Here is a 25,577-nt window from a genome sequence, read left to right as displayed (position 1 = left end):
CACCCGTGAACCCCTTGCCACAGTCACCAACATGCCTTTTCTGGGCAGGGTGTTTGGTTTCAAGGACTTCGTGGCCCCCACCAACTGCTCCAGCTCCAACGTGCTGGTCGTCAATGCCGACCATGACTGGCCCGTGTATGTGAGCCCCGGCATCCTGCTGCTGCTCTGCTACACGGTGACCTCGCTCCTGAAGCTCCACGCCTGCCAGCCTGCAGACCAGGTGAGCACCCAGGCCGGCGCCCTGCATCCCCCACCCCCTCGAGCCAGGGCGAGCGGGCTGAGCCTCACCTCTGGTCTCCACAGAGGAAGGAAGCGGCCGGAGACGATGACGCACGGGAGGTGGAGTTGACCGAGGTGGACCAGTGGCCCCAGGGTCAGGCCAGGGTTGTGGCCATCAAGGAGGAAGGGGCTGCCCAGGTGAGGGGTCGGGACTGAGAGATGGGGCCGGCACCCCCCTGCCCATGGGCTTGGCTCATGGGCTTGGCTTGTCTACAGCACACAATGCCCGCTCCCACAACACCAGACCCCGAGGACAACTGCATCGTACACGACCTCACTGGCCACAGCGCCGTCCAGCAGCGGCCCTGTAAGTATATGTAGCCATGCAGTGCTGCCCCCTGGTGGCCTTTCCGTGTCAGCCTCTCTAGCTGCACCCCTCTTTGGGACTGCCCACAGACCTTCATGGCTCAGCTGGTAAAGAATCTACCTGCAATGCGGGAGACCTGGATTCAATCCCTGGGGGGGGAAGATCCCCTGGAGAAGGGAAAGGCTCCCCTCTCCAGTATTCTGGCCTGGAGAATTCCATGGACTGTATAGTCCATGGGGTCAAAAAGAGTCGGACACAGCTGAGCGACTTTTACTTACTTACTCATTCACTCACAGACCCAAGACCCTGCAGGGATCTCCCATGCCTGTCTGCCTGCCTCTCAGTCCCAGAGTTATTTGCTGCTCTGTTTTGGGCTGGCTCTGTGTCCCCAGGGCAGGTCTGGGCGTTTTTCCTGGGTGCTTTTTCTTTCTTTTCTTTTGCCCTAAGCCTCAATTTCCATTTTACAAAGCAGGGGATGAAGCTGCTGGCCTTGGGGGATGTGGGCACTCACAGAGCTGGAGGGACTGAGGCCATCTTGTCCACCCCATCCCTCTAGAGTCTTGAAACCAAGGCCGGGAGGGGGGCGAGGATGGGCCAGGGTCCCACGATGCATTGGGAACAGGGTCAGACAGGAGCCTGGGCCCTTTTCTGCCCCCAGAGCCCCTGTGAGACTGTGCTGAGCATGGCTCCCCCTGCCCCCACCCCAGGCTGCGGCTCCAGCACTGTCTGCACTTGGGGGCTGAGTCAGGTGTGGGTGAGGGGCTCTGGCCTAATGATGTTGGAGCCTCCCCAGAGGGGGTCCTGCTTCAGCTGTGACCCCTGCCCTCACCCTAGCATACCCCCGACTGGTTGAGCCAAAGGAGACGTCTCCGCTGCATGGCCTGGGTCACCTCATCATGGACCAGAGCTACGTGTGTGCCCTCATTGCCATGATGGTAAGGGTGCTGGCCTGTACCAGCTGGGGCTGGGCCTTCCCACAGGCTCCCACGGTGTTCCAGGAGAGGATGGTGGCCTGGTGCCTTGTCACCAGAAGTGGGTGGGACTGTGGCCTGCCTGCTGGGCCACAAGCCGTCCAGGCCAGCCACCAGCCACATGGTTGTGTGTGTGTACATGTTTGTGTGGTGGGTGGGTGGGCCAGCAGGGCGGGTTTGCTTTCCTGTCGGGGGCCCCCACGCCGTCAGCCTGGGGAGCATGCGTGCAGCCCTGCTTCGCCCCGGCCCACAGGTGTGGAGCATCACCTACCACAGCTGGCTGACCTTCGTGCTGCTGCTCTGGGCCTGCCTCATCTGGACGGTGCGCAGCCGCCACCAGCTGGCCATGCTCTGCTCGCCCTTCATTCTGCTCTATGGGCTGGCGCTCTGCTGCCTGCGTTACGTGTGGGCCATGGACCTGCAGACTGAACTGCCCACCGCCCTGGGCCCCGTCAGCCTGCGCCAGCTGGGGCTGGAGCACACCCGTTACCCCTGCCTGGACCTGGGCGCCATGGTGAGTCCTCGCGGCCCTCACCTGGCTCCCAGTGCGGTGGGCATGCTGCAGCCCAGGGCCCGCGTCAGGCTATCACCAGGACCCCCTGGCCAAGCCCAGCATAGTTGCTCAGTTGGTGTTTGTCGAGTGAATGAGTGACGACCTCATGTTGCTGGGGGCACCATCCTGTGTCCTGAGACGGGCTCTGTGAGCACCGCATGTGGTCCTGGGTCCCAGTGAGTTTCTGTGCCCTCATGGTGTCCCCTTGTGAGACAGGTCACTGCACCTGGACATCCATGCCACCGCTGGCCACATGGGAGGGCTGTGGGCTACACCTCACTATGTGAGTCTACGGGCATGCAAGCATGCAAACACATGTGAGCCTGTGTTCACCTGTGGGTCTGTGTGCACACAAGATCGTGTGTGAGTAGGAGCCACCATGTAGGAGTGTGTGTGCATTTGTATGTGAACTTGTGCCTGCGAGGAGGATGGCAGGTGGGGGGACATCTTCCCACTGCAGTCTTGCCTCCGGCTCTCCTGCTTGGGCCCCTCAGTGATGCTGCCCCCCTCTCCCCAGCTGCTGTGCACCCTGACCTTCTGGCTCCTGCTGCGCCAGTTTGTGAAGGAGAAGCTGCTGAGGAGGGCGCGGGCCCCCGTGGCGCTGACGGAGGTCACCGTGGCCGCCACAGGTGAGTGGGTGGGAGGGCTGGGTGACTGGGGGGGGAGCTCCTTGCCCACCTGCCTGGTCCTGACGCTGTGCCCCACCCACTGCAGAGCCCACACGGACGCAGATGCTGCTGCGGAGCCTGGGGGAGCTGGTCAGGGGCATCTACGCCAAGTACTGGATCTACGTGTGTGCAGGCATGTTCATCGTGGTCAGCTTCGCTGGCCGCCTGGTGGTCTACAAGATCGTCTACATGTTGCTCTTCCTGCTCTGTCTCATCCTCTTCCAGGTGTGGGGACACGGGGCGCAGAGTGGTGGGGGCGTGGAGTCAGGGGGCTGGGGCCTCACGGCCAGCCTCACCGCGCCCGTTGGCCGGCAGGTCTACTACAGCCTGTGGCGGAAGCTGCTCAAGGCATTCTGGTGGCTGGTAGTGGCCTACACCATGCTGGTGCTGGTGGCCGTCTACACCTTCCAGTTCCAGGACTTCCCGGCCTACTGGCGCAACCTGACGGGCCTCACCGATGAGCAGTGAGTCTGGGGCGGGGCTGGGCGGGGGTCGGGGGTGTGGGACGCCGCTATGGGGGTCGTGCAACTGTGCTGACTCCTACCTCGCCTCCCCACCCAGGCTGGGGGACCTGGGCCTGGAGCAGTTCAGCGTGTCTGAGCTCTTCTCCAGCATCCTGGTCCCCGGCTTCTTTCTGCTCGCCTGCATCCTGCAGCTGCACTACTTCCACCGGCCCTTCATGCAGCTCACTGACCCTGAGCACCGGCCGCTGCCCGGTGCCTGCATCCCACGCTGGGTTCCTGGGTAGGCCTGCCCCCTGGGGCTGGGGGTCTGCAGAGGCTGGTGGCATCAGGCAGGAGACCTGGAATAGGGGTAGGGCCTCAGCCGTCACCTTTAGGTGCCCCACTGGGGTCACAGGGGTCAGGAGGTCAGCAGGCCCCATGCTCCCACCTGGTGGCGGCAGCACCCACAGCCGGGGTCCCAGAGCTGGGGTGGGGGAGGCAAGAGAGGAAGGGGCTACAGGGCCACCCCAGGAGTGCGGGTGGGAAGGACACTCCGGGACCCTGTCCTAGGCAGGACGCGGTGAGCCGGACCCCCCTGCTGCAGCAGGAGGAAGAGGAGGAGGTGCCTAGGGACGAGGGGCTGGGCACGGCCAGCCCCCACCAGGCCACACAGGTCCCAGAGGGTAAGTTCAAGGTGTCCGGACTTGAGCCCTGGAGCCCCATCTGCACGGGACAGAATGGCCCGGGCCCCTCCTCCTCACTGTCCATCCCTCCAACCCCCCCCAGCCAGCAAGTGGGGCCTGGTGGCCGAGCGCCTGCTGGACTTGGCCACCGGCTTCTCGGACGTCATCACCCGCGTGCAGGTGCTGGTGCGGCGCCTGCTGGAGCTGCATGTCTTCAAGCTGGTGGCCCTGTACACCGTGTGGGTGGCTCTGAAGGAGGTGAGTGTGGACATGCTTGCATACCCGCGTGGGCCCCCCGGGTGCTATGGGGGGGGAAGGGGCCTGTGGGGAGGGCGCTGATCCGGCCACCAACACCCATAGGTGTCAGTGCTGAACTTCCTGCTGGTTGTGCTCTGGGCCTTCGCCCTGCCCTACCCACGCTTCCGGCCCATGGCCTCGTGCCTGGCCACCGTGTGGACCTGCATCATCATCGTGTGCAAGATGCTGTACCAGCTCAAGGTGGTCAACCCCCACGAGTACGCCAGCAACTGCACGGAGGTACGCGCCACAGTGGAGGGGCAGGTGCAGAGGGCCTGGGTGGGGGTCCATCCCAGGGGTCAGCATGCAGTGTCCGCCGCTCCTCTCCCAGCCCTTCCCCAACAGCACGAACCTGCAGAAGACGGAGATCCGCCAGTCCTTGCTGTACCGCGGGCCTGTCGACCCCGCCAACTGGTTTGGAGTGCGGAAGGGCTTCCCCAACCTGGGCTACATCCAGGTGAGTGCAGCAGGCAGGTGGGCCGGGTAGGGGCGTTGCGGGGCGGGTGAGGCCTGACTGCCCTCGCCCCTCAGAACCACCTGCAGATCCTGCTGCTGCTGGTGTTCGAGGCCATGGTGTACCGGAGCCAAGACTACCACCGCCGCCGGCACCAGCTGGCCCCGCTGCCTGCCCAGGCCGTCTGCGCCGAGGGCACCCGCCAGCGGCTGGACCATGACCTGCCCAGCTGCCTCAAGTACTACGTGAATTTCTTCTTCTACAAATTTGGGCTGGAGGTGAGGCGGGGGTCAACCCTTGCCCCTTCCCTGGGTAGGGGCTCAGCCACATGGGTCCTTGCCACCGTCTGTGGGGCCTTTGCTGAGCAAAGGCTTGAGGGGATGGGGGGGTGGGGCGCGCAGACCATGGGGACTGGGAGCCCCAGCTGGAGGTGGGCTCGGGCTTGGGCTCAACTCTGCTGCAGGACCCCCACCTCAATTTCCCCAGCATGGAGACATATTTAGCCTCTCTGCTCCTCCAGGAGAGTGGCCTGGGCTGCTGCCCCTGTCCTGGGCACAACACCCTCTGCCCCCCAAGGCTGCCCAGAGGCAGAGCCAGGAGGAGCCCCCCCCCAACTGCCACTGGCTCACTGTGTCCTCACCCTGGCCACCCCTTTCCGCTCTGCCACCCCCAGGTCTGCTTCCTGGCGGCCGTGAACGTGATTGGGCAGCGCATGAACTTCATGGTCATCCTGCATGGCTGCTGGCTGGTGGCCATCCTTACCCGCCGACGCCGGGAGGCCATCGCCCGCCTCTGGCCCAATTACTGCCTGTTCCTGGCGCTCTTCCTGCTGTACCAGTACCTGCTGTGCCTGGGCGTCCCCCCAGCCCTGTGCATCGGTGAGCGGGCTGCCGGCCGGGCACATGCTGGGCGCCCTGGCCCCTGGTGTGGTGTCAGGCGCCTTCCACCTGCACCCCCCACTCCATGGGCTCTGTGGGCCGCAGTCATTCCAGCTCTAGGGGGCAATGCTGGCCCTTCGTTCATTGGTCTCCCTGAATCATTGTTTTCTTTTTGCCAAACATTTTATTTTGAAAAGTTTCAAATGATCAGAGAGGTTGAGAGTTTGGAAAACAGTCCAGGGAGCAGCCCTGCACTCCTCTTGGCTAGTGGGGGCTGTCTGGAGTTCACGTCCAGTATGCCCAGAGTGGAGGCCTCTATGTGCAGGGCAGTGACCACGAACGGCTGCCCATCCCTGGATGACACCTTGGTCTGGTGTGCCATCCAAGCTCAGTGGCCGCATCCTCAAGGCCATGTCCCTGGTAGCTGCTGGCTCTGAGCAGGACCTGACAGGAGCACTTGGCCATCTCCTTCTATTGCCTTCCTGTTATGACCTTTCTGGAGTCAGGCCACAGGCTGGCAGAAAGCCCTGATCTTGGAATTGTGGACTATGCCCCAGGCTTAGACACTGGTGAACACGTGGGCAGGAACAGCCCACAACGGGGGGAGTGAGCAGCCATCAGCCCTGCATGCTGAGGGGCTGGTGCTCGGTCTTGTGTGTGCATGCCCACACCTGCAGACTCTCCCTGCTGCAGGCAGGCCTGCATGCAATGGAGGTTGTTTCCGACTTCGGTTACTCCTGGCGCCCTTGTTAGTTGGCTTCTCTGTGAGAGGAGCTTGGGTTTCTCTCCCTCCTGCTGTTTCCTGTGGTCCACAGGTACAGGGGTTTCTCTGGATGCCTTGTAATGTCCTGTGCTTCCTTTCACATTTGGAGTATCTCAGCGGTGCCCATGGAGCCCCCAGGCAGGCCCTTCCTCCCTCAGTGTCTGTGGAAGGCAGATCCCTGGCCCGTGAAATGCCCCTTTTGGTTGACAGTCTGTGAGTTTTGACAGAGAACAGCAGAAGCACAACAGAGTTTGTAAACATCCTTCACTTAGTTTCCCTGATGTGAGCGTCATTCTCTGACTCCACCTGGCACAGTGACCCAAGTTAAGAACCAGAACAGGTGCAGGGCCCCGACACCAGGCAGAGCCACAGGCTGCCATGGCCAGCCGTGATGGCCCCTTCTCCAGGCTCTCTGTCCTAGGCCCCTGAACAGACCCCAAGCTGGCCCCACGGTCTTCTTGGGCTTCTCTGTCTCTTGTCATATTGAGGCTTCTGGAGCACAAAGCAGTTGTCTCTAGAAACTCTCCACGCCGCACCGTCACGGTTTTCATTAGACCAGTTTATGCGTCTTTGGCAAGAAACATGCAGCTGTGAATAGTCCATCTCAGGGCGTCACATTGGGGCCAGTGTATCCCATCGCAGGTGGCGGCCTTCCACCACCGGGCCTGACACTGCTTGTCACTGTCATGTGTGTGGTTGTGGAAGAGACCTTGGGACCTGACGAGGATCTCGTTTCCATGTAAGCCCTCACCCACTCAGGGGATCCATCCACAGGCGTGTCTGGTTTTCTTTGTCCCCTGTGATGCTCAGTTGGCATCTTCTCTAAGAGAGCTGTCCTCTCACCCTGCTGGTCTGTCCAGCTGTTTCCCTGTCCAAACAGATTCTGGGCCTTCATTCCCGGGCTTCTGCTCCTGCCTGTCACTGGGGCTTTGAGTTCACACAGTCCCTGCGCGGCCCTGGGACATGTCCTCACTTGGTTCTATGAGGTGCTGCCACCACAAGAGACCCCCTGCTCCCCCGCCCCAGGAAAGTGGCCGCTGCCTCATGGAGCCTGGTTCCTTTCACTGGAGAGTGAAACTCAGAAACCAAGACAAGGGCCCTGGCTGTGTTGTTGCTATGAGTGTCGCTGCTCCAACACCCTCTCGCTGGACAGTCTTTAGTTAAGACATCATTTCTGAAGTTACTCAGGGTGGCTCCATTCTCCCCCTGCCCCCCACCCCCGAAGGTGTGTCATGCACACCTTGTCAGGTTAGACCCCTTGTCAGCCTGCGCTCTGTCCTGGGCTCCCCCAGCAGCCTGTAATGTAGTAAAATTCACTCTTTGGTGCTGACCAGGGCAGGAGCTCTGTATGCCCCCCAGGTCCCCGCCTCCCACCTCCTCTTGCCATCAGTCCCTCACCCTGCTTCCAGCGACCACCGTGGTCTTTGTCCCTGTGGTTTGCTGTTTCCAGAACAGCATGTGAGTAGGATGGTTTAACCTCGGGCTCTGGCTTCTCTCATGAGACACTGTTCAGGGTCAAGGTGCACTGGGCTGTGGGCTGGATGCCGCTTGGCTTGCGACCCCTTGTAGGCAGTTTTCCATGCTTTGGATGTGCCAGAGTGGGCTTGACCTTTCACCCTTGGATGGCATTGGGCCTTCTCCAGGTCTGAGATGTCGGGGATGAGGTGCTATAGAGGTTTGCTCATTCGCCAGTGTGCAGGTGTCTCTGGGGCCATGGTTTCTGTTTCTCTGGGGTGATCACCCCAGGTGGTCCTGCCGGTCCCCTCTGCTCTGGTACTGGGCATCCACACTGTTTTCTTTTAGCCATTCTGACAGGTGCACAGTGAAGCCTCATTTGGGTCTACCTAGGCCATGGCCCACACGCAGGGGGCCTGCCCCACTCCCCTCAACCCCTGTGCCCCACCCACATCCCCCAACCCACCCAGGGTGCCTGGAGCTCATGTCCATGAGAACTGGGCTCCCTGGGCCTGTGTGCAAGACAGTGTGTATGAGTGACTCCGGGGGTTACTGGGGTTGGAGGTGGGTCAGGACAGTGGGTGACCACACCTTCTGCCTACAGACTACCCATGGCGCTGGAGCCGGGCCGTCCCCATGAACTCCGCGCTCATCAAGTGGCTGTACCTGCCTGACTTCTTCAGTGCCCCCAATGCCACCAACCTCATCAGTGAGTCACCAGCCCCTCACGCACACACGCCACAGCCAGCCTATGCTGAGACTATGCAGATGCCCATGGGATGGGCAGCGGGTGGGCACCGACCCTCCTCTCCAGCCAGCAAGGGGCCCATCGCCCAGGCCTCACCAGGCAGTCCAATCCTGCCATTCCCTGTGGGGTCTGTGTTCCATGAATGTACCCCATCCCACAGGCACATCTCACGTGTACACATTCCACCACACAGACACATGTCTGCTCACTGGTGTGGGCACAGGTGTGCATGCAGGTGTGGACATAGGCGGACACGGGTGTGGAGACTGATGCCACATGGCATACAGTCAGGCTCACGTTGGCCTCATTTCCTGATGCGTGTGGTTTGTGTATGTAGATCTACATGTACACACAGAAAATGTATGCAGGCATGTTCTCCAACACCCACGTGCACATCCACACGGTGTGTAGATGCTGGCATAAATACGCATGGATTTTCTGCTCAGCTGCCCACACACCCCATCACTCCAGGATAAGGGCTGAGCTGTCAGGAAGTGGACTGCACTTCCCAGGAGTGACAGTGGCCTCCCATTTGCCCACAGGTGACTTCCTCCTGCTGCTCTGCGCCTCCCAGCAATGGCAGGTGTTCTCGGCCGAGCGCACGGAGGAGTGGCGGCACATGGCTGGTGTCAATACTGACCGCCTGGAGCCGCTGCGGGGGGAGCCCAACCCCGTGCCCAACTTCATCCACTGCAGGTGGGGGTCTTAGAGGCTGTGGGACTCCTGGGGCCGTGGTCCTGGGCTGCCGGGGAGGTGGTGGTGACCTGGGTCCACGGTGACATCCACCTGGCAGGTCCTACCTCGACATGCTGAAGGTGGCCGTCTTCCGCTACCTCTTCTGGCTGGTGCTGGTGGTGGTGTTCATCACGGGGGCCACGCGCATCAGCGTCTTTGGGCTGGGCTACCTACTGGCCTGCTTCTACCTGCTGCTCTTCGGCACCAGCCTGCAGCAGAAGGACACGCGTGCCCGCCTCGTGCTGTGGGACTGCCTCATCCTTTACAACGTCACTGTCATCGTCTCCAAGAACATGCTCTCTGTGAGCCTGGCCTGGCCCCGCCCCAGCCCACCCACCTGGCCCCGCCCCACCTCCCTGGCTCCGCCCCGCCCTGACACCCAGACTGACCCTCCTCCGCCCGCAGCTCCTGTCCTGCGTCTTCGTGGAGCAGATGCAGAGCAGCTTCTGCTGGGTTATCCAGCTCTTCAGCCTCGTATGCACCGTCAAGGGCTACTACGACCGTGAGTGGGCAAAGCGGGCGGCCGGGGCCCCGGGGGTGCTCTGTGACATCCGGCTTACCGGACCCTGACCTGGACCGTATCCGTCCGCAGCCAAGGAGATGCTGGGCCGCGACCAGGACTGCCTGCTGCCCGTGGAGGAGGCGGGCGTCCTGTGGGACAGCGTCTGCTTCCTGTTTCTGCTGCTGCAGCGCAGGGTGTTCCTCAGCTACTACTTCCTGCACGTTCAGGCCGAGCTCCGGGCCACCGCCCTGCAGGCCTCCAGGTGTGCCGCCCCTCCGTGACTTGACTTGTCACCTAGAGGGAGAACCAAGGAGACAGACCCCCTGGGACCTTCTCAGGACCGTGGCGATGCGCGGTCTCGCCCCCCTCTTGGTTGCTGGCTGGACTGAGGGCGCATCCCCGCTGGAAGGCCTTCCTCCCTAGCCCTGTGCTTTGGCTGCTCCTGTTCCCTCTCTCCTACCCTGTGATACTGGAGGTTCTAAGAGGGTCTCCCTCTCCCCACAGCAGGACAAGGTGGGTGTGGGTGGGTAGGACTGAGCCCCCTGGGCCAGGCTGTAGCTAATGCCCAGCCTTGCTGCCCTACAGGGGCTTCGCCCTCTACAACGCTGCCAACCTCAAGACCATCGAGCTCCACCGCAGGGCGGAGGAGAAGTCGCTGGCCCAGCTGAAAAGACAGTAGGTGCCGTGTGGGCAAGGCCAGGGCTTTCCCGACTTGCCCAATGCTGAGCCACCCCCATTTCTGCAGGATGGAGCGGATCCGGGCCAAGCAGGAGAAGCACAGGCAGGGCCGGGCCAACCGAGGCCGCCTTCAGGGCTCCCCAGACCCCGGCCAAGAGCCAGGTGAGTGTGGACAGAGCCTCAGTGCCCACATCCCATGTGTCCACACCCGCTGGAGCCGTGTTTGTGCTGTGTGGCGTCCCACGGGGCTTCTGGCCCATCCGCCCTGTGCTGTGTGGTCACTCTGTCCCTGCAGGCCACATGGCCGGACTGTGACTATCCGTCTGCACTTGTGGGCTGTCCTCCACCCCCCGTGGCACTTCATGTAGCCCCTTCATTGCCTAAGGGCTCCGAGTCTGTGTCCGCTGAGGGGCCGCCTGCGCCCCTCCCCACTGGCTCATGCACACCCTGCCCCTCCACAGGGCCCGGCAGTCCAGGGGGTGCCTCTCCGCCACGACAGCAGTGGTGGCGGCCCTGGCTGGACCACGCCACAGGTACTGCCCCCACCCGGCCTTCCCTGACCACCCTCTCAGGGCCGCTGTGACTAGGCAGACCTCCCTCTTGCCCTGCACTGACCTGGCCGGCACCTCCCGGGAGCCCTGCTCTCAGGCTTCACACTGAGCCTCTGGGTCATCAGGGGCCACGTCCCCACAACAGGCTCTGTGTGTCTTTTGCTTTCTAACTCTTGGCCTCAGAAGTCTGAATCTTGGCTGCTGGCTGGCAGTGTCCCTCCTTCCCAGTCCTGCCCGCTCATGTTCCTCTCGTCCAGTCTGGTCTTGTCCCCCTGCTCTTGCTTGTGTCCTGTGCATGTGCCACTGTCCCCTGGCCTGACACTCCCTGGTTCTTGCCCATGGCTGTCCCTCGGGAGGGTGGCATGTGGGCCTTTGCCGCAGGGTCACGGGCTGCTGAGGGGCTCAAGCTGGCCAGAATAGCCAGACTGTTAATGCATCCATCCCAAACCAAGGAGATGAAGTTGAGGGTCTGGGGGGAGGAGGGAGCGTGGCTGGCTCTCAGTGCCCCCCTTGCCTGCAGTTATCCACTCCGGGGACTACTTCCTGTTTGAGTCGGACAGTGAGGAGGAGGAGGAAGCCCAGCCTGAGGACCCCAGGCCATCATCACAGAGTGCCTTCCAGGTGAGCATGTGGGCCTGACACTCCCTAGGCCTGGGGCACCTACCCAGCCCATTCAGACCTCCTGCACTCACATATGGGGGGAAGGCAGGATCTAGGGGTACAGGTCATGGGCAGCTGTGTGCCCCTCTGCCCACCTCTCCGGGCCCTGACTGACCACCCAGGCCCTGGTCTCTTGAGAAGGCTCGCTGTTTGCTAGACACGCCCTTCCTGTCCACCTTTGGGCTCCTGTTCTTAGCATGGGGACTGGCGCTGAGTGGTAGCCAGGACGTGCTGGGTGGGCTCATGCACCAGCCCCGTCCTCCCACCGCAGCCCTCTGGGGATCTGATGGCCCCCACTCTGGCCTCCTGACCCCAGGCTGCTCCTGGATGGGAGGCAGAGGTGGGTAAATGGGGATCTGATGGCCCCCACTCTGGCCTCCTGACCCCAGGCTGCTCCTGGATGGGAGGCAGAGGTGGGTAAATGGGATCCCATGGCAGGGGCCGCGGGGTGCTAACCCAGGGCCCTGCCTGCAGATGGCATACCAGGCGTGGGTGACCAACGCGCAGACGGTGCTGCGGCAGCAGCGGCAGCAGCGGGCCGAGCAGCTGCGCACAGGTGAGTCTGCTGTGGGCAGGTTGTGGGGTGGTCGGGAGGCAAAGCGCTGATCAGATCCCCTGTGCCTAGGAGGCGACCCAAGCCAGGAGGCAGGGCCGGCAGAGGGCTTGGAGGACGAGGTGACCGGTGAGTTGGCGCCAAAGCCTGGGGTCAGGGAGCGGGGTTTACCCGCTGACCGCTCCTTTACGCCCTCCTGCCCCACCCTCGCCGCAGGCCGCAGCCATGTGATGCAGCGAGTGCTGAGCGCTGTGCAGTTCCTGTGGGTGCTGGGCCAGGCGCTGGTGGACGGGCTGACGCGCTGGTTGCACGACTTCACGCGGCACCACCGTGCCATGAGCGATGTACTGCGCGCTGAGCGCTATCTGCTCACGCAGGAGCTGCTCCGGGTGAGCGGGTTGCCCCGGCCCAGCCGTGCCACGCCCCTGGGTCCGCCCCTACACCAACGCCCCGCCCACAACCACACACCCCGCCCCTGCACAGACACCTGCCACGCCCCCCCCTTTTGCCCAAGTCGGTTGACCTGAGCCCCTGGCTGCCCTGCAGGGCGGAGAGGTGCGCCGGGATGTGGTGGACCAGCTGTACGCCAGCGAAGCCGAGGCGGCCCGTGATGCGCTGAGCACAGCATCGAGGTAGGAGCGGGGGCGGGCGGCTCAGGACAGCGGGGACCCACCTCACGCGGCCTGTCCAGTCCCAGCGCCTGAGCTGCTGCACAGGGGGCGGTAGCCGGCTGGGCCCTTGTCCACCAGAGACCCAGAGGCCCTCCAGGACTGCCCCAGAGCCCCGGCAGAGCGCAGGCCGCCTTGTGAGCTGCCCTCTCCCGCAGCGGGCTGGGGGTGGAGGAGCCGCTGAGCAGCATGACCGAGGACACCAGCAGCCCCCTGAGCACCGGCTACAACACCCGCAGCAGCAGCGAAGAGGTGGTCACTGAGCCCGGGGCTTCTCTGCGCGGCTCTGGGGAGCTTCCCGCCGGCGGCCGTGGCCGAATGCGCACGGCCAGCGAGCTGCTCTTGGACAGGTGAGCAGGGAGGGGTGCACAGCGGGTAGCCCCCGAGGCTACGAGCCTGTGCAGGTGCTGGTGCCGTCTAGGCCTCTGCACCAGGCCTGAGCCTGGTCCCCCGCAGGTGCGTGCACATTCCGGAGCTGGAGGAGGCGGAGCAGTTTGCGGCAGGGCGGGGTCGGGTGCTGCGGCTGCTGGAGGCCATGTACCAGTGCGTGGCCGCCCACTCGGAGCTGCTGTGCTACTTTGTCATCGTCCTCAATCACATGGTCACTGCCTCAGCCACCTCCCTCGTGCTGCCCGTGCTGGTCTTCCTGTGGGCCATGCTCTCCATCCCGCGGCCCAGTAAGCGCTTCTGGATGACGGCCATCGTCTTCACCGAGGTGGGCGTCGCTGGAGAGGTGCGGGTGGGGGTGGGTGCAGGCGCCACGCTGACCTCTCTCCCCTGCAGGTCACGGTGGTCGCCAAGTACCTGTTCCAGTTTGGCTTCTTCCCCTGGAACAGCCACGCAGTGCTGCGGCGCTATGAGAACAAGCCCTACTTCCCGCCGCGCATCCTGGGCCTGGAGAAGAGCGACAGCTACGTCAAGTATGACCTGCTGCAGCTCATGGCACTCTTCTTCCACCGTGCACAGCTGCTGGTGAGTGGTCACACACACCTGCACACATAGGTCGACATATGGGAACACACACACACACGTGCACACGCACAGCCATTTCAGGAAGCAGGCCGGACACAGTGGGGCCCGAGGCGGGCCTGGCCATCTCACCCAGCCCAGCGTGGCCATGCCAGCCTCACCAGCCTGCCTCCCTCCACAGTGCTACGGCCTCTGGGACCATGAGGACCCCCCACTGTCCAAGGAGCACGACGGGGGCAGTGCCAAGGAGAAGGTGGCTGAGGAGGAGCCAGCCCTGCCCACACCCCAAGAGGAGCCAGGAGGGGCAGCCAGGCCCCCTGCTGAGGACAACAGCCAGGCGGAAGCGAAGGGTGGGCCCCTAGAGCCCGGCGATAAGAGGCGCATTAGCCTCCGTTTCCGGAGGAGGAGGAAGGAGAGCACAGAAGCCAGAGGACAGGCCATTGGTATGAGGGCCCACCCGGTGGAGCCACTCACACCCCACGTCCCTCACACCCTCTGCTGGCGACCCTGGGGAGGTCCCTGCACTCGGTTGGTCTGTTCAAAGTGGGCTGGCTGCGCTGGCAGCCCCTTTGGGCCTCCTCGGGATGGCCAGGAGTCTGAGCTGGGCCATCCTGTGCCATGCGGGCTCCATCAGCGGCAGCTGTTCCCCACAGAAGGCGAGGAGGAGGCGGTGGCGGTGGCGGCGGCAGGGGCAGCGGCCTTGCGGAGAGAGAAGCGGAGTCGCCCCCGGGAAAGAGTGAGGGTGCTGGGGGTCCGGCTGCAGAGCTTCTGCCTGTCCCTGTGAGTGCCCGGCTGGGAGCGCCCCGATGAGGGTGGGAGGGAGGAGCAGGGCCTGGACTGAGCCCACCCGCCCACAGGGCCCAGAGCATATACTGGCCCGTGCGGCGCTTCTTCCAGGACATCCTGCACACGAAGTACCGGGCCGCTACCGACGTCTACGCGCTCATGTTCCTGGCCGACGTCATCGACTTCATCATCATCATTTTCGGATTCTGGGCCTTTGGGGTGAGCTGGGTCTCAGCCCTGGTGAGCACAGGCCCCGCGGCCTCCCCAGCACCCCTGACCTCTGCTCTCCCGGCCACAGAAGCACTCGGCAGCCACGGACATCACATCCTCCCTGTCAGATGACCAGGTGCCCGAGGCTTTCCTGGTCATGCTGCTGATCCAGTTCAGTACCATGGTCATCGACCGCGCCCTCTACCTGCGCAAGACCGTGCTGGGCAAGCTGGCCTTCCAGGTCGTCCTGGTGCTGGCCGTCCACCTCTGGATGTTCTTCATCTTGCCCGCCGTCACCGAGCGGTGCGTGCCAGGGTTCAGGCCCCGCCCGGACACAGGCTTTGTGGTGCCTGGTGGAGGCAGGGTTGGGGGGTGGGCACCCCGACCTCTGACCTGGCCTCCCGGTCCCGTCCAGGATGTTCAGCCAGAACGCGGTGGCCCAGCTGTGGTACTTTGTGAAATGCATCTACTTCGCTTTGTCCGCCTACCAAATCCGCTGCGGCTACCCCACCCGCATCCTTGGCAACTTTCTCACCAAGAAGTACAACCACCTCAACCTCTTCCTCTTCCAGGGGTGAGTGTGGCCAGCCTGGGGTGCTGGGCGGGGGAGGGCTGTCCTCCCTCCGGCCCTCCTGATGGTGCCCCTGCCTCGGGCAGGTTCCGGCTGGTGCCATTCCTGGTGGAGCTGCGGGCGGTGATGGACTGGGTGTGGACGGACACCACGCTGTCCCTGTCCAACTGGATGTGCGTGGAGGACATCTATGCCAATATCTTCATCATCAAGTGCAGCCGAGAGACCGAGAAGGTGCTGGGGTCCCACCTGGGGTTCACCGCCCACGCAGCATGAGTCCAGAAAGCACTCTCCTAAAATCCTCCTGGCAGCCAGAAAGGGTTCCTCCCAGGGGACGGTGACTGAGGCTGCCTCAGGGGTGGCCCAACCGCAGAGGGGCTGGAGCCAACACTGGGCAGGAAAGGCCTGGCCTCTGGGCCCTGGCTCACTGTCGTGGGTCATGGTGTGAGCACTGACCTATTAACTGGGCTTTTGTGCTTTCTCATCTGTTTTATTGATAAAATTCACACATCACCGGGTGGATGGTTTCTAGTATATTCAAATCTCCATAAGCACCTGCACAGTTAAGACCACATTCATCATCCAGAAACCCCAGCCCCACCAGCAGTGGGTCCCCGGCCCTCGGCCCACATCCACCCTCTACACGGGTGTGCCTGTTCCTGTCATGCCAGCTGCGTGGACCCACAACACATGGCCTTCCACAGCTGGCTTCCCACAGCACAGTGTGGCCCAAGTTTATCCATGCAGCTGTACCACAGTTTCTCATGGCTAAGTAGTAGTTGACTGTGGTTAAGACTTGTGTATGTCCTAAAAAAAAAAAAAACGCCTCCACGGCCTTTCATATCTCCTGGGTGTGCACTTAGGAGTGGAACCCTGTGTCTCTAGGGGTGCCTTCCAGGCCCTGTCGCTGTGGTGTGGCAGGGACACCAGCCAGCTTGCCCCACACCCTCACCTGTCCTGGCAGAGTAGGGAGGTGTCTCACTGTGCTTCTGTTTCACCTGGCGACTTCTGTTTCCCATCAAGCATCTTTCCCTCTGCTTGGTCACCTGTGTATCATTGTCTTTGGAGAGACAGTCTGTCCAGGTTTCTCCCTGGTTCTTACTTGGGTGGTTTTTTGTCATTGTGAGGGTTCCTTATGTATTCCAGATACTAGACCCTCATCAGATAGATTTGCCCTGAAGGCATCTACTGCTTTAGGTCTCCTATGAGTTCATCTTTGTCAAGCATGTGGGTGACCAGCGCCCTCTGTGGCAAAGGCTTTCCTTCCCCACGGCCTCAAGGTGAGGGTCTGGTTCTGGCTTCGGGCCCTACTCCCTGGTCAGCTGTCTTCACCACTATGGCTTCAGTTTCAATGTATAGTCAAGGCTTGGCTTTGTGGGCTCACAGGGGAGCCTGAGACCACAATGCCTGCTGCCACGGCCCGCCATGGGGCCAGGTGGTTGACCTGTGTTTACCCCCCACCCCCAGAAATACCCGCAGCCCAAGGGGCAGAAGAAGAAGAAGATCGTCAAGTACGGCATGGGCGGCCTCATCATCCTGTTCCTCGTGGCCATCATCTGGTTCCCGCTGCTCTTCATGTCCCTGGTGCGCTCTGTGGTTGGCGTCGTCAACCAGCCCATCGACGTCACCGTCACTCTCAAGCTGGGAGGCTACGAGGTGAGCATCGTGAGGGGGCCCGGCTTCACGTGGCTGCTGGCGGCAGGACTGGGGGGCCTCTCCGGGCGCCAGGTCACTGTGTCCCCACCGCCAGCCCCTGTTCACCATGAGTGCCCAGCAGCCGTCCATCGTGCCCTTCACGCACCACACCTACGAGGAGCTGTCCAAGCAGTTTGACCCCCACCCGGTGAGTGGCCCCCGCATGTGTCTGCCTGGGATGGGAGGGGGGCCTGGCTGCTCCCCACTGAGATGCCGCCCTGCGCCCAGCTGGCCATGCAGTTCATCAGCCAGTACAGCCCCGAGGACATCGTCACGGTGCACATCGAGGGCAGCTCCGGGGCGCTCTGGCGCATCAGCCCGCCAAGCCGGGAGCAGATGAAGCGGGAGCTGTATAACGGCACAGCCGACATCACCCTGCGCTTCACCTGGAACTTCCAGAGGTGCGTCCTGGGGGGGCACCCCACCCTACGCTTCACCTGGAACTTCCAGAGGTGTGTCCTGGGCGGGGAGCAGCCCCAAGGGGTCACACACCCCACCGGGTCACACTGTGCCGCTGCCATAGGGACCTGGCCAAGGGCGGCAGCGTGGAGTACACCAACGAGAAGCACACCCTGGACCTGGCCCCCAACAGCACCGCCCGGCGGCAGCTGGCCAGCCTGCTGGAAGGTACCTCGGACCAGTCAGTGTGAGTGTGCGAGGGGCCTGGCGTGGAGGGAGGGCTGGACAAGAGGGCTGGACCAGGCCTGACTTGCCACTTCTCCCCACAGGGTCATCCCCCACCTCTTCCCCAAGTACATCCGTGCCCCCAACGGGCCTGAAGCCAACCCCGTGAAGCAGCTGCAGCCCAGTGAGCGGGGAAGGGGTTCGGGTGGGGGTGCCGGCTGCAGCCGCAGCCCTGGACAGCTGGGGGCCCTGACACCTCCTGGTTCCCACCTAGACGAGGAGGCTGACTACCTCGGCGTGCGTATCCAGCTGCGCAGGGAGCGTGTGGGCACAGGGGCAGCTGGCTTCCTCGAGTGGTGGGTCATTGAGCTGCAGGACTGCCAGGCCAACTGCAACCTACTGCCCATGGTCATCTTCAGTGACAAGGTCAGCCCACCCAGCCTGGGCTTCCTGGCCGGCTATGGGTGAGTATGGCGGGGCCAGGGGGCGGGGCGGGGCCGGGGGCGGGGCGCAGGCCAGCAGCAGCCCGAGGCTCACTCGCCCACCCACCTGCCCCCAGCATCATGGGGCTGTACGTGTCCATCGTGCTGGTCATCGGTAAGTTCGTGCGCGGCTTCTTCAGCGAGATCTCGCACTCCATCATGTTCGAGGAGCTGCCGTGTGTGGACCGCATCCTCAAGCTCTGCCAGGATATCTTCCTGGTGCGGGAGACGCGGGAGCTGGAGCTGGAGGAGGAGCTCTATGCCAAGCTCATCTTCCTGTACCGCTCGCCCGAGACCATGATCAAGTGGACACGCGACAAGGAGTAGAGCCGCCGCGGGTGGAGTCGAGGCCCCGGCCTGATGCTGCTGTCACAGGAAGCCGCGGCCCGCCCGGCGCAGGACTGCTGGCCCTTCCCGTTGTTCCCCACCCCCACGCGTACTGTAGTTTTCTAATTAAAACGTTTTTATTTATACAAACGGGCAATCACATGCCGCCTGCCCGGCCTTGCCTGTCTTCCTGCTCCCGGGGGGGGGTCTCCTGTCCCAGGCGCTGGTCCGCGAGCTCAGCTCTCGCCAGTCCCGGTCTCGTCTTCGCTGTCCCCCAGCAGGTACTCTCGGACCCCCTGCTCGACTGTAGCCCTGGGGGAACTACACGGTAGGAACCCACACCCGGAAGGAACCCCCGTGCTGCCTCCCCCCGGAGAACAGGCAGTACCTCTGGCTGCGGAGCTGGGCCTCGGACAGGATGTAGGGTGGCAAGGGCTCCAAGGAGGGCTGCAACAGAGTCAGCACGGGCGAGGGGCCGCGTGGCAAAGGCTGGCCAGCGCCCCCCTGTCCCTCGCCCGGCAGAGGTGGCCACTCACCAAGTCCTTCATGTTCACACGGCAGCCGTAGCACAGCTGCTCCATCACCTGGGCCCGGGGGTCCTCTCTGCAGAGACAGCTGGACTAAGCGCCTGGCCCGGCCCCCAGGGAGGACCCCCGGGCGCACCCACACTGTGCAGCCCCCAGGCGCCGACCACAGCGGGGTGGGGGGCACGACAGGGCGAGGCAGGGACTCACCTCCTGTGGCAGCCGGGAGCCCCGCCCATCCCGGCACAGCAGCAGGGCCCGGCAGCCGCCCCGGCCTGCGCGACAGGGGGCTGCATCTGGGGGAGATGTGAGGTCTGAGCCCCAAAAGCTGTGGCACTGTCTGCAAACACAAAGGAGCTGATGGGACCTTGGGGGCCACAAAACCCCAAGAGCACTCACGGGTGCCCCACCCCAGCACCACACCAGGTGAGGACGGACCAGCAGTGTCGACGTCCAGCGTGCACATGCAGAGCAGGCAGCGGGGGCCGGCGGCACAGCCGTCCCTGGGGGCCTTGATCAGCTTCTCGCTTGTCCTGGGGGTGGGGACAGGGCTCTAAGACACTGCTGGCTGGGGGCTCTATCCCACCAGCGCCCCCCCCCCACCCCTAGTACTCACACACACACACCTGTACACGGTGCTGATCGTGGAGGGGAACTGGGCCTGCAGTCTGAGGATGAAGGCCTCCATCAGCCGGTGGATGCTGGCCTTCTCGGGTGCCTAGGAGCAATGACACAAGGGGGCAGCTGTGGGAGGGGCCCCACCTCAGAGGAGCGTGGACCCTGGGCTTCTCCACAGCATCACTTGAGAGTCTGTTGTGGAGCAAGCCAGGCACCCCACTTCTAGAGCACCCCCGTTCAATCAGGCACCCTGACAGAGCCTATCTTGCCCCTCACCCCACCCCATAAACCCCCACTCCGGGAGGGCGGGGACGCCCCACGTGGGCTCCACTACGGTAAGGGGTGTGCACGCTGCCCACCTTGGTGTCCAGGGCTGGCGTGCAGATGGAAGGCACAGCAAACAGGTGGTTGTAGAAGGCGACCTCCTTCAGCGTGTGCTCACGCATAGGCCGTACCACCACCACGTCACCATGTCGCTCGTCTGAGAAGCCCTGGGGGCGGTGAGGGGGACAGTGTTCCTCGCTGCACTCGGCTGCTCCTGCCCACTGGCAGGGTCCCAAGCTCTCCCCGCCTCCTGGGCGACCCCTGGGCAGCTTGTAGGCACACCGTGTCCCAGGCGAGGAAGGCCCCTCTCCCCAGCGCCAGGCTGGTCATGAGCTTGATGGCCAGGCGGGTGCAGCTGTCCCCCGTCATGACTTTGGAGTAGCCGTGGTTCCGGGCCACGTGGAGAATCAAGTGGGTCCTGTGGATCGAGGAGGGAGGTCCCATGAGCCCAGGCAGGCAGGCCCAGAACTCGGGGGGCAGGGCGAGGCAGACTCACCGCAGAGTCTGCAGAAGCTCCTCCTTGGCAGTCAGCGTCTTCACTGAGTCAAACAACCTGGACAGCGCCTGGCTCTGGGCGGTCGTGGGTGGCCCAGTGTGGCTGTGGGGGTCCTGGGAGCAGTGCTGGCTCTGCTGCTCCACCCCGTCAGCCCCCAGCACGTGCCGCTGCTGCAGGAAACTGTCCACGGCAGCCTTGTAGGCTCCCTCTGTCCCCGCTGGCTCCTGGGCAGAGAAGCGCAGCACGGAGGGCGGCAGGTTGAACACCTGCGGGAGGAACAGGGGTGTGAGGCTCACCCCACGTGGGGGAAGCAGACCTGTGCCCCTCAGGGACACCCAGTGCTCACCCCCAGGCCCTCTAACAAGGATGGCCCGCCCACCTCTTCCAAGGCCACAATGTGCCATGGGAAGCCAGTGGTCTGCAGGACCAGCTTCACCTCTGCCAGGGTTTTTGCTCTGTTCTCGGGGCTCTGGCCGCAGGCAGCTCCCTCTGAAAACCGCAGGCAGAGAAGAGAGTCAGGCTTAAAGAGATGCAGACAGTGGTCAGGACCAACAGCCCTGTGCCCTGGGGGCAGCGGTCTCTGAACGCTGACCTGTCTCCTTGGGGGGCATTTTCAGAGTGGCTGCTGAGTTCTCTGGGCATGGGGTGGAGGCCGGAAGGGCAGGTCCCCTCAGGCAGTGAACTCGCCCTTCTCACTCAGTGCCCTGGACCCTGGGGTGGACACTCAGCAGACGCTCCTGCCCAACCCTGGACGGTCTGAGACAGGACGGCAGCAGTGCTGTCCGCTGAACACGCTCACTGTCTCCAGAGAAACGCCCCCAGGAGGGCTTCCTGTGGGCACAGTGACAGCGGTCAGCAGGCCCACCCGAACACCAGAGCCCAGGAGGAGACGTACCATCAATGTAGACAACCCCTGGCACGAAACGCAGCCTCTTGGCAGAATCTCGACTCAGGCCCTGGGGGGATGTGACAGGGCCTCAGCTCCAAGGCCAGAAGCCACCGGGCACTTTGCTGCAGAGACTCTGCTCCTTCCAGACCAAGGGCCCCCAGGAAAGGGCAGCAGTGTCCCCTGTGCTGTACCGGAACTCCATGCAGGCCCACAGGGAGGAGGCACAGCCCGACACGCTTCAAAGCGGCACTAGCTGGGGTACCTCTGTCCCCCTCCAAGTAAAACCCACCCTCAAAGCCTGTCTGTGCCTCCTGGCAAAACCCCGAGAAGCCCCTGCCAAGCCCCAGAGCAAAAAAAGACCAGGACAGTAAGGCGCCTCTGGTCACGGGGAAGAGCACCCACGGGCGTGGGCTCGGGGGAGAGGGCTGGTCTCACATCCTCTGGCCAGGTTAAGGGGACCGGGACGCAAGAGCAGAAAACCAAACACAGAAGTGCCACCTCCAGGAAGCCCTGGTACAGGCCACACCACCACCCCTTAGAGGGCGCGCAAGGCTCTGGGTATGTGCCACACGGGTCAAGGCCTCCCAAGCGCCCCAGGGCTACCAGGAGGAGTCCCACTGCCTCCAGTGCCCAAAGCGGGCCTGTGGATGGGCCAGAGCACAGCCCCCATGCCCCCTGTCTCTCCACTGACAACCCCCGAGACCCTGCCCCTGCCTCTCCGAGACCCCCCTTAAACTGCTCAAGAAAGCCACCCTGACCCCTGCCAGGACCGAGCCCATCCAAGGTCCCTGGGGCACCTGCTCTTGCTTCACTGTCTTGTTCTGGGCACCCTCCCTGGACCAGGGGAATGTCCCTGGTGCCTGGTGCTGTCCAGCAGACATGTCTGCAGTCAAGAAAAGGGACAGGGCACTAAACCCAGACACGGCTGGGCACTCCTCACACCACTCCAGGGCCGGCGTCCACGTGCCCACATCTAAGAGCCCCGAGCAACCTGGCTGGGGAGGGGACCTTTCTCTCCAGCCCCAAGCAAGAGTCCCTTGGTGCCAGCCCCCACCACTGGATCCTGGCTAGGCGTGGCAGGAGGATGGTGTAGAGACATACCTCAAGGACCTGCCAGACCATGGAGCTGGATGAAGCCCCCCCAGACCACGCCAAGAGCACCTGCGGAAGAACGAACATCACTGGGGGCACCGCACCTCCAACGTGGCCCCTCATCTCTGCCCACAGATGTCTCTAGATGTGAGTCCCCCAGAAGTCTGGGTGTGCACCCGTGGGAGAAGCTGGCACGATGCGGCTGGGACAGGCCGCCTGCGAGGGGGGCGCCACACCCTACCTTCTCTCCTGGGAAGATCAGCCGGTTCTTCCCTAGCATGGCTCTGAACTTGTGGACGTACAACGCCTTGAAACAGTCCCTGCAACACAGACACCAGCAGCTGCAGCAACACAGCCCCGACCACCCAGCAACACTTTGCAGGCTGACAGCCCGAGAGTCCACCAGGTTACATTTTCTTTCAGCCACTTCCACCCTCAAAAGCAGTGTCTTGACATTAAAAGCTTCACCCAAAGATGGGTGAGGATAGAAAGGGAAAAAAAAAAAAAAAAGTGGAACAAAAGAAAGCAAAAAGGAAGAGAAAGAGACAGAAAGGAAGAAGGGGAAAAAAGGGAGGAAAGAGGAGAAAGAAGAGAGACAAGCAGAGAGAAAGCAGCTCCCTCCCCAGCAACCCAGCAGGCAGCCAGGTGGAGCAGAGGGGCCCAAGCAGAGGGGAGTAGAGGGACCTGAGCGGAGGGGAGCAGCGCTGCCCCGGACAGCGGCCAAGCCCGGGCTGTGCCCCCACAGCATTTCCTTCTTCCTGCTTGGATGATCTAGTGTCACAACAGCCCCCAACACAGAACAGGCCCTGCCTATGAACAGCCGACCAAACACCCCATGGAGGCTTTGTGGACAGTAACTCAACAGCAGAACACTGAGGCTCCAGGGACTCCCGGGGATGTGCCACCGGGTAACCTGGAAGGTCAGGACCCTGGGAGGTTCCTTGGGCAAACACGGATGCTCACGGTGGCAGAGAGGACCCTGCAGCTGCCATAGCCGTGCCCCCTGCAGCACCATGAGGCCCCTGCTCTCCCTCTGGTCAGGCGAGGCAAGAGCTTCCTACATGCTGACCTTCTCCACCAATGAGGAACTTGCTCAAAACCCAGACTGCCAAAATCTGCAACCTGGAAGATCAGCCTGTCACCTCTTCCCAGAATAAGCAAGCAGGGGAGGGGAGCCCTGGGCCCAGAAGGAGTCGCTGTGGCCTCTCTCCTCCTCATCAGGGAGCTCTCCAAGCAGACTGGAGAGACCATCATTTCCAGATGCTCTTATGTGGTTAAAGCAGTGACTTTAGTATCTAAAACATATTTCATGACAGCACACAGCAAATCTACTTGGCCCCCAAAAATGGGCAACTGTGAGAAAGTTTGGAGAAAACAACTTATTTCATCCGTTTGTCTTCTTTTTCAGAAACTTAGTAAGTAGAGTCCGATACTCTGGGAGACCAATTTAAAAATGTGGGCTGGTCAAATAACTCAACGTGTTAGTCTGCTATGCATGCCACGTCACCAGAATTTCATAAAGCAGGTGACAAGCCTGACCCCTGTGGAGCTATGGACACTGTGAACATGACCAGACACTGAAAAGTTATGATTCACGGGCAACGTGACAGGGCCACAGACAGCTTGAGATCAGACAGAACATGCTAGGCCTCTCTGGGACCAGCCCCTGCTCCTGTCCAGAGGTCCCCCCCCAGATTGCCCTGGTGGTCCAGTGGCTAAGAGTCTGTGCTCCCAATGCAGGGGCCTGGGGTCCATTCCTGGTCAAGAAACTAGATCCCATGTGCCTCAATGAAGACCTGATGGAGCCAAATAAAGAAAACAAAAAAAGAAACCAAAAAACCTCCAAAGGTGCCCCCACAGCTGGGTCAGAACCCCCCCTTCCATCCCCCTCTCTCTCTCTCTCTCTCACAATACAGGCAACACACAGAGCACCTGCCAGGAAGCCCAGGGTGCTCCAAGCTGCCCCTGAAGAACTCTTCTCGCCTGCACCACACTCCTCTTCACCTTCGCTCCCAACTCTCTCTGTAAGAGACACCCGGACCTTCCTGCCACCTGATGCATGCCTGGACGATGGGAGAACAGCACTCACACAAGAACCGACACCCAGAGCCATACACACACACCCACCCACCCCTGGACATTAGGAGTAAAATGCTTTCAAAAGCAAGAAATAAAGCCACAGAAATGGAGGCAGTCCTGGTTACTAAGACTGTGTGTGCCGAGTCACCTCCCACCTCCAGGCCTCACCTGCAGAAGGCGTCTCCAGCCCGGATCACCACCACAGGCAGGCCTTCCTTGCACTTCACACACTTCTGATCCCGGGTTCTGAGGCATTGGGAGAAGAGAGACCAGGACACTGATTACACGCGCTCAGGGGCTTCAGAAAGGCGGCAGCCGGTTTCTCATCTCAAGCTGTTGTACCAGAGAAGCCATGGTGGGGTGGGGGTGGGGGGGAGCCCGCACCTCACAGACCGGACCTTGTATCTTCTCCAGACTACCCCTCTGAGGAAATACCAGGGCCCTAAGAGGATTTCAGTTCGTTAAAGCTAGCTCAGTGGGCTCTCTCAGGGCTGGCACGAGAAGGGAGACAGCTCGCTTTGGGAGGTCCTGGAGGGGAGAACTGGAACCAGAGTGCAGAAGCGGCCGGGAGGCCGACTTTCCTCGCCGAGTAAGGACAGTTTGGTCAGAGGCGGAACCATTCCACTGGCTACAAAAATTAGAGGAGCGAGCGCGCCAAGTGTTCACCACGGGATTGCCAGGCACTCCCTGGGTGCTGAGGAGCGAGGTCCACCCCACACCAGAGATTGCTGGACTCCCAGAACCCGCCCTAGGCGGTCTCCGGGCTTCCCGGAGCGTGGCTCCCGAGACTGAGCGCAAAGCGCGCACAGGCTGGCCCTCGGGGCAGAGCTCGCAGCCTGCCGGAGGGTCGGAAAGAAAGAGGCGGGTGCAGCTGCCCAACTTTTACCCAAGCCGTGGCTGCGGCGGCCCCTTGGGGGCGGACTCCCGGTACTCCTCAGACATCTCGCACATGGCTTCGCCGTGCCGCTTAGCAGACAGCTTCGACGGCAGAAGCAGGACGCATCCTGACTACGTCACCTAGGCGCCGGCGCGAGGGGTGGCCGCT

At 62.5% G+C, this 25,577-nt stretch overlaps 2 protein-coding genes across 3 annotated transcripts in view; one reads left to right on the top strand and one right to left on the bottom strand.

The window, feature by feature from the left end:
* Positions 1–18,667, top strand: part of PIEZO1 (piezo type mechanosensitive ion channel component 1 (Er blood group)) — a 56,367-nt gene extending 37,700 nt beyond the window's left edge. The window contains exons 8-51 of one of the 2 annotated variants that reach the window (XM_061138360.1): positions 49–220; positions 304–417; positions 496–586; positions 1,421–1,521; positions 1,811–2,071; positions 2,628–2,739; positions 2,825–3,003; positions 3,094–3,242; positions 3,340–3,522; positions 3,792–3,904; positions 4,008–4,162; positions 4,265–4,441; positions 4,533–4,658; positions 4,733–4,933; positions 5,329–5,533; positions 8,356–8,460; positions 9,042–9,195; positions 9,293–9,536; positions 9,640–9,736; positions 9,827–9,998; positions 10,322–10,411; positions 10,482–10,576; positions 10,876–10,947; positions 11,486–11,586; positions 12,100–12,181; positions 12,251–12,307; positions 12,395–12,567; positions 12,725–12,810; positions 13,005–13,196; positions 13,303–13,561; positions 13,630–13,818; positions 13,997–14,258; positions 14,469–14,595; positions 14,673–14,820; positions 14,900–15,114; positions 15,227–15,385; positions 15,469–15,616; positions 16,850–17,038; positions 17,133–17,225; positions 17,306–17,478; positions 17,601–17,723; positions 17,806–17,885; positions 17,976–18,165; positions 18,261–18,667. In XM_061138360.1, coding sequence (XP_060994343.1) covers positions 49–220; positions 304–417; positions 496–586; positions 1,421–1,521; positions 1,811–2,071; positions 2,628–2,739; positions 2,825–3,003; positions 3,094–3,242; positions 3,340–3,522; positions 3,792–3,904; positions 4,008–4,162; positions 4,265–4,441; positions 4,533–4,658; positions 4,733–4,933; positions 5,329–5,533; positions 8,356–8,460; positions 9,042–9,195; positions 9,293–9,536; positions 9,640–9,736; positions 9,827–9,998; positions 10,322–10,411; positions 10,482–10,576; positions 10,876–10,947; positions 11,486–11,586; positions 12,100–12,181; positions 12,251–12,307; positions 12,395–12,567; positions 12,725–12,810; positions 13,005–13,196; positions 13,303–13,561; positions 13,630–13,818; positions 13,997–14,258; positions 14,469–14,595; positions 14,673–14,820; positions 14,900–15,114; positions 15,227–15,385; positions 15,469–15,616; positions 16,850–17,038; positions 17,133–17,225; positions 17,306–17,478; positions 17,601–17,723; positions 17,806–17,885; positions 17,976–18,165; positions 18,261–18,510 — 6,664 coding nt within the window. In that variant the 3' untranslated portion in view covers positions 18,511–18,667. The remainder of the gene's footprint in view (positions 1–48; positions 221–303; positions 418–495; positions 587–1,420; positions 1,522–1,810; positions 2,072–2,627; positions 2,740–2,824; positions 3,004–3,093; positions 3,243–3,339; positions 3,523–3,791; positions 3,905–4,007; positions 4,163–4,264; positions 4,442–4,532; positions 4,659–4,732; positions 4,934–5,328; positions 5,534–8,355; positions 8,461–9,041; positions 9,196–9,292; positions 9,537–9,639; positions 9,737–9,826; positions 9,999–10,321; positions 10,412–10,481; positions 10,577–10,875; positions 10,948–11,485; positions 11,587–12,099; positions 12,182–12,250; positions 12,308–12,394; positions 12,568–12,724; positions 12,811–13,004; positions 13,197–13,302; positions 13,562–13,629; positions 13,819–13,996; positions 14,259–14,468; positions 14,596–14,672; positions 14,821–14,899; positions 15,115–15,226; positions 15,386–15,468; positions 15,617–16,849; positions 17,039–17,132; positions 17,226–17,305; positions 17,479–17,600; positions 17,724–17,805; positions 17,886–17,975; positions 18,166–18,260) is intronic. The other variant, XM_061138361.1, reaches the window with a different exon arrangement.
* Positions 18,266–25,561, bottom strand: CTU2 (cytosolic thiouridylase subunit 2). Its single transcript, XM_061138362.1, has 16 exons — positions 25,419–25,561; positions 24,701–24,778; positions 22,695–22,773; positions 22,463–22,522; positions 21,368–21,428; positions 20,852–20,961; positions 20,473–20,738; positions 20,259–20,394; positions 20,012–20,143; positions 19,661–19,752; positions 19,473–19,567; positions 19,245–19,374; positions 19,047–19,113; positions 18,899–18,957; positions 18,693–18,822; positions 18,266–18,399 (listed from the first exon to the last, which is right to left on the bottom strand). Exons 1-15 carry the CDS (start codon positions 25,481–25,483, stop codon positions 18,747–18,749), a joined length of 1,506 nt encoding a protein of 501 aa, XP_060994345.1. The 5' UTR covers positions 25,484–25,561; the 3' UTR covers positions 18,266–18,399; positions 18,693–18,746.
* Positions 25,562–25,577: the final 16 nt, after the last annotated feature.

Source organism: Dama dama, chromosome 4 (genome assembly GCF_033118175.1).
Source record: "Dama dama isolate Ldn47 chromosome 4, ASM3311817v1, whole genome shotgun sequence".
Lineage (NCBI taxonomy): Eukaryota > Metazoa > Chordata > Mammalia > Artiodactyla > Cervidae > Dama > Dama dama.
This window is presented reverse-complemented; position numbering and strand designations above follow the sequence as displayed.

Bases quoted from the DNA above. Each gene is read 5' to 3' on its own strand.
- CTU2 (XM_061138362.1), bottom strand. From the start codon at position 25,483: ATGTGCGAGATGTCTGAGGAGTACCGGGAGTCCGCCCCCAAGGGGCCG. The intron at 24,779-25,418 runs GTAAAAGTTGGG...CCAATGCCTCAG, and splicing joins CCGCCGCAGCCACGGCTTGG to AACCCGGGATCAGAAGTGTG. The intron at 19,568-19,660 runs GTGTGTGTGTGT...CCCCACCCCCAG, and splicing joins ACGATCAGCACCGTGTACAG to GACAAGCGAGAAGCTGATCA.